The sequence below is a fragment of the Eublepharis macularius genome, chromosome 6 (genome assembly GCF_028583425.1).
Source record: "Eublepharis macularius isolate TG4126 chromosome 6, MPM_Emac_v1.0, whole genome shotgun sequence".
In the NCBI taxonomy this organism is placed as follows: Eukaryota; Metazoa; Chordata; class Lepidosauria; order Squamata; family Eublepharidae; genus Eublepharis; species Eublepharis macularius.
In genome coordinates, this window is record NC_072795.1 from 86,413,288 (window position 1) to 86,419,848 (window position 6,561).

At 38.8% G+C, this 6,561-nt stretch overlaps 1 protein-coding gene across 1 annotated transcript in view; it reads left to right on the top strand.

The window, feature by feature from the left end:
• The window catches only part of BTBD16 (BTB domain containing 16), a 56,058-nt gene extending 50,037 nt beyond the window's left edge, over positions 1–6,021 (top strand). Inside the window, exons 14-17 of the mRNA XM_054983925.1 lie at positions 2,207–2,284; positions 3,442–3,540; positions 3,937–4,125; positions 5,851–6,021. Coding sequence (XP_054839900.1) covers positions 2,207–2,284; positions 3,442–3,540; positions 3,937–4,125; positions 5,851–5,925 — 441 coding nt within the window. The 3' untranslated portion in view covers positions 5,926–6,021. The remainder of the gene's footprint in view (positions 1–2,206; positions 2,285–3,441; positions 3,541–3,936; positions 4,126–5,850) is intronic.
• The last annotated feature ends 540 nt before the right edge of the window (positions 6,022–6,561 follow it).

Below are 6,561 nucleotides of genomic sequence, written 5' to 3' on the forward strand. Positions count from 1 at the left end.
TTACAGTTGCTTATCCAGCATATTTTCCTAGCCTGATCTTTAAGTTGGAAAATCTTAGCAGAAATTCCTGCCTACCAGCTCCGTGGGGCTGGTTATGGTAACTCAGTCGTGACTCTGTCCATGAACAGAAAACTATTTTTACGACTCATATTCCAGAACTTAGCCTGATATTGGAAATTGATACAAGACTTAGCTCAAATCAAGCCCTAGCCTGATTGCTTTGACCATATCTTTCCTTGACAAGTATTTTGCTGCTGTTGTTTTAGACGCCAGGGCATAAAGAAGATACTGGCATCAATATATTTGTTTCCAAACTGCACCATAGAAGATCTAATTGATAGAGCAGCAAAATGGAACTAGGGACAGACCAGCCATATTTCTCTACAAACCTGAAAGAAGTCTCATGGTTGCAGAAAAATCTGAAATCTTAAAAAATACATATATATGGGGAAATAAAATTCATTAAAATAACAGAAACAATACTAGGGAAAGAATGCCCACTGAAGTCTCAATGGCTTTGGGGGTTGGTATATGTGACAGACAGGACTGGCTCCAGCTCCGCCTCTTCCTGAGAGACAGCCAATGGGAGCGGATGGAATGCTGGGCCAATCAGAGTCCATTGGAGAGGAAAGGCGGCTCTTAGGAGCTCCTGGGGGAGAAGAGTTTGAGATGTTGCTAAAAGAGGTAGCAGGAAGATAGCTGGCCGTTAATCTGTTCTTTTATTTTGAAAACTTCCCTATTTAACTCCAGTATGGTTTTTTAGTTTAAAATCCATTCACTCCTATATTTCATCTTGTAAATAAAGTTTAATTTTGTTTTGTTTAACTCTGGCTGGCTAGAGATTGTTAGCTGAGGGGAAATATCTGACACACACACACACACACACAAATGCTCTGGTCATGTTAAATGGGCCTAGTCTAAATAGTGGCAGTGCATATATAAGGAAAGTACCTCTGAGTTCCCTTTTCCTCAATAGCTGAGTGAGGGGAGATACACACAGGGAACTAGCTGCCTGTCTAGGGGTGCCATTTCCCCACCTGTGGTGGGGGATCCTCTGCTCTCACTCTCCCCCCAATACCCACTTATTTGGCTGGTGCCAAGGGTAGGGGAGGAGGGAAAGCTGGAGGGGGCAGGGGGCAGATAAAGGTAGGTTAGCTGGTGGGTCCTTCAAGTATTGTTTGATGGAAATGATGTTAATTGTGGATGTGAAACTTATATCACCATGTTTTATTGAATATTTCAATAGCATAAAAATACCACATTATGTACTACATTTGACTTTTGCATAGATTTTTATAAGGAAAACATTAAAGGCCCTTGATTGATAATTTTAGGTAGGTAGCCGTGTTGGTCTGCAGTAGAACAGCAGCATTTGAGACCAATGGCACCTTAGAAACCAAAAAGATTTTCAAGATATGAAGAAGGGAGCTCTGACTTGAAAGCTTATGCCCTGAAAATCTTATTGGTCTCAGGAGGACTCAGATCCCTTGACTGATAATAAAACTTTACTATAAACAACAGACTGTTGCAGTACTGATTTCATATCATTCAGTGCAGATGGTGAATCCATAATAATAGTATCTTGGGAACTAAAATACATTTATCTTCTTGTATGATTTTTATTTTAAAAATTATTTTATTTTTAAAAATATGAATAGCATCAAAATTGTATGTAGCATATTACAGAGTACAGTTCACAACTAGGAGGAACAACTTGGGTTACAATAGGACAGAATCAGATAAATTGCAAGGGGGATGTTCTTTGGGAATGCAATGAAAGGAAACGAGTCCTACTTTTTTCCTGTCTGTCTTGTGCTGTAAGACTATGCCATAACACTGTGTCTGTAATGGAGTGGTGAAAATCTGCATCTGCTTTTGAACTAATACAGAAGGGCAGAAGTAATTGGGTTCCTGAGTGGCAAGCACTGACTCATGCTCAGCAACATTTTGAACTCCACTATTACTCTTTTCAAGAGAGTTGCTGTGAGCAGGACCAGTGATACCATTCATAAGGAGCCATTAATTCCAATTCCAATTTCTAAATAGAAAACATGGTAATGTACAATATATGATGATATGGAGATCAAAACATGGCTGACTTAGAAACACTAATAGTTTGCATTTTTGTGCTTGATTGAAAAATAAGCTTTATTGTAAAATATTGACCCCATGAATTTTATATGATGGAATATCTTTCACGTTTCAGCTTGAAAATGGTGGTGACATGGCATTCCAGAGAGACTTTAACACTCAAGCAGTGAGATTTGGTCTGGTACTTACACAGGTAGCTTTGCATTAAGGATGTGAAAAACACTAAACCAAGTGGGTAGGTTGGTAAGGCCAATATGCTGGGTAACAAATCCATCTCACATCAGCCACCATAGAAATATTTGAAATCTGGAAATTTAGGAGGACAATACTGTAGAAAGAATTACAGAATGTTTCATTCCTCAGATGAACTATGTTCGCATCATTGTCAAAACAATATTCTCATGCCAGTTCCAAAAAAATGCTGGTGATTTCATGGAATAAAGTGGATAGTACAATGTAGGTTTCTTTCCAAGTTGAATTCTAGCCAATGAGGGATTACATAGACAACAATTTGATTTGGCTATATGATGATGTCACAAAGTCATCTCATCATCAATTCCCTTATTTTTAATAGGTGACTATTTTAGCTCTGTTTCACAGTTGCCCCAATCAGCTGAATTTAGTAGGGAAGATATGGAGGCAAGTTTTCACCAAACAGCCCTTCCTCCAAAAATTTGAGCTCCGCCGTATAAACCAATGAGTGATTTCTGCATGACATTTTATTTGTAAATTGGAAATGGGGCCTTCCAAACCACTTCCTAATATTTCTACTTGTCAGAGATACAGGGAGATTATGTGAAGAATTTTGCTATAGGTTTTCCCCCCCTCTAGTTTATGGTGATGGAAAAGATCCAGCATCTTTCAGGATCATCTTTACATCAGGCAGACACATTTTTGATCCTTTTTAATAAAGAGGAACAAGAAGTATGACTTCATTTGGAAAGTATCTGAGTTCAAGTGGATTTGGATGTAATTCAACCAAGTTTAAGCACTTTGAAGATTCACTGATTTCAGATATACATATGCTGGATTGTGCTTTTCTTACTATTGCTGTTGCTGCTGCTACTAGGAAGAGAATACCTTGAAATATGTAATAGTTGTTTATAATTACAAACTGTTTCCACTGTAAAAAACTTTTTCATAGAATTTCAGCAACTTATTTTTGTCTGTGGACTTTTAAAATATTCTTGCGCCACATGTATAGTAGTTCAGTACTCAGTTACACTTTTTATAACTTAACAAAAATGTCTTCATATTTATGAGTTTTTCCCTACCTTTTGCTGATATTTTTGTTGATGTTGTTTTGAGGTAAAATTGTCTTCTTTTCAAAATTTGTGGTGAGTGCTTTAGGAACCAAGATACCATGCAGAAATAATTTCCATTTATGGATTCTTCTTTGAGGTAAAAGCAGTAAGACATGAAACATCAGCATACAGTTTTTACATGCAAGTAAGTGAAGTATTTCTATTATCCTGGTTTCATTGGTTTGATATAACAACAACCGTGTGCTTATATACCAGCCTTCTGGACAGATTAGTGCCTCAGAGGGGTGAACAAAGTTGATGTTATATTATTATCCCCACCATACAGCTAGGGAGCTGGGGCTGAGAGGAATGGTTTACCCAGAGCAACCTGCAGAGCTCATGGCAGTAGTGGGAGTCAAACAGCAGAGTGCTGCTGACTCACAGCCCAACCATTATGCTACAGTCTGAACAGTTTTCATAACTTATCCTGAGCATAGAATTAGGATTTCCTTGGTGCAGAATTCTGAATTGTTGATGTAAAAAAAAATCCAGCCAGCTCAAAGGTAAACATAGAACTTAATTCAACTCAATGTCATTTCAGAGAGTCAAACATGCGGATCCAATTATATCATTTTTTACTGCTGAACGCAGCCCTGTTAGCTTAAAGCAGGAGCGAGAAGTTAAGTATGAAATAAAAGCACAGTGCCAGATAGATGGGAAGTGGCTTGAATTCACTACAGACAGACTTACACAAAAGTTTGGAGTCAAGAAACCATCGTGCAAAAGCAAGGTAGGGGGGAATGAGTCCTTTCATCTGCTTTTACAAAGTATGGCAGGAGGAAAGGCTAAACTGTGGTTCATTTAAGCTGTTTTTCTTTATGGATACTATATGTGCATCTCAAGAACAACACAATTTGTGAGCAAGAACTTATTTAAAAGAACCATTAGCCAGAGAAGATGCAAGTAAAATCAAAACATAAATTGCAATTCCAGGCACTGGGGCATGTTGCAAAAACAGATTAAAGTGAATGATTAAAAATTTGGATCTTTATTATCTTTCTGGATAAGCTGATTTTATATCAATATTTATTTTACCTAGGGTGATCATCCCTGTGGAAGTAGGAAAATGCAGATAATAACATGATTTTGTAATAACAATATTTGGCAATAACATGATTTAGTAAGTAATCCTACAAGTTGAGAGAGGCCAAAAATTTAATTTTGAAACAACTTTTGGAGGAAGACCCTTATTGACAATAATATATACTTCTGCCATCAGTGATAGCTGACATAAGGGAGGAAATGTTTATAACCACCTTATCTCTATGACTGCTTCTGCATGGAGATGATTCTCTTTGCGTAGTTCTCATTGCTGCTGTGAATGCAGAGGCATTTACAGTGGCAACATGTGTCCGCACAGAAGTTTCCCTGTATTTTTCTTGCCTCAGCCCCTCATAGTCATCATATCCCTCCCCTTTACCAGAGTTGCAGGCTGCACATTTCCCCTTATAACTCCATAAAAGAAAGGCATACAGACTTACTTTTAAAACAAATGAAAACTGAGAACTATTAGATTGTAGCAATAGATTGTTATAACATTATAATACTATTGTGATCTAGCAATTTCTTTTTTTAAAAATAACCCACACCTTGATGTCCACATGAGGTCCAAAAGTACTTTAACTACATTCTTCCCAAAAAGATTGTACCAAACCAAGTGTATGCAAGATTTCAGCAAAGCCAGAAAAAACACAGAAACAGGGTGATGTTATGTGGAGGTTCCTGAAAACAATGCAATTCTAAGAAAACCAAGGCGCAACAAAACATCCAAATGAAAACAGCCATGTAAACTATATCTTTCTCCAGAATTCTGATAACTGATCACCTGGTCAAGTCAACTGTTAACACTCTTCTTAGGGTTGCCAGCTCCACGTTGGGAAATTCCTGAAGATCTAGGGGGTGAAAAATGGAGAAACCTGGAGAAAGTGGGGTTTGGGGAGGGAAAGGACCTTTGGGGAGGGAAAGGACCTATATCAAACCATAATTCCAGAGTCCACCCCCCAAAGCAGCCATGTTCTCCAGGTGAACTGAACTCTGTGGCCTGGAGACCAGCTGTAATTCCGGGAGATCTCCTGCCACTACCTGGAGGCTGGCAACCCTAACTCTTCTGCTTCCATGGTTTCTAAACAGCTGCAGAGTGTTTTTTATATTGGGTTTAACTACATGATTAGAGAAGACATATCTCCCTTGCATTTAGAGGCCATATGGACTAAGTTTTGAAGCAGCTACCATATGACTCCTCGTGATCTCAATTTACCCTCAAAAGTCAGTAGAATAGTTAGAGTCTTTGAGCCTCTGAATATTACTTCGTTAATTTGAGGAAAATGAGAAGCCTGAAATTGGGTTGTTTTCACCTATATGCTGCTTTCAATAAACTCAATAAATCAGCTTTACTTTTGAATTTCTAATAACATAGATAGAAATCTGTGTGAACTTTTGTTCTTTCTGTCTGTAGGTCTTAAAAGCATCGGTACCATCTGTTCCCATCTATGTGACATTTTCTCTTCTTTTCCCATCATCATTGGGGTAAAAGCCAACATTCTCCTCATTGGAAGACACTCGGCCTATGACTACTATATAATTCTTGAGGATTAGTATGAATTCTTGAGAAATTCAAGAGGGTAATTTATACTATCTATTGCCGTAAAAGAATAAACACCTTCACTTTTTCCTTCTGCTGGGTTCATCTGTGTATTAATCTCATAATCAGTCTGCTTTCATTTCTGCATTAAAACCATTATGAGCGTTTTCATTGAGGCAGACTTTTGAGATTGGTTTGGTTGCAACATTGTATACAAGAAATATGTGCCTGTTGAAGAAGTGAAGTATTCACGAAATGGGGTGAGATCTTATATGCTGGCAAATCCCGTAGGCGTGGCATATGAAGTCTGACTGCACGTCGGACATCTGTTTTCCATCATCCTCTGCATTCTTCATACTGCACTTACTTTTGGATGTTATAGCCTGTGACGGAACGGGCGCTGGCTCTCAGTCCGGGCAACTGAGCCGCCGTCAATGGCCTGCTAGCCCCGCTATCCGCCTTCCACTGTCCCTGGTGGGCGTGGCTCACACTCTTCGTCGCTGCCACCACTCACTGAATTGTACACTGCCTGACTGAGGGGCAGTGAGACCCCTCTGGCTGAATTTCCCTACTGGGAAGTGAATT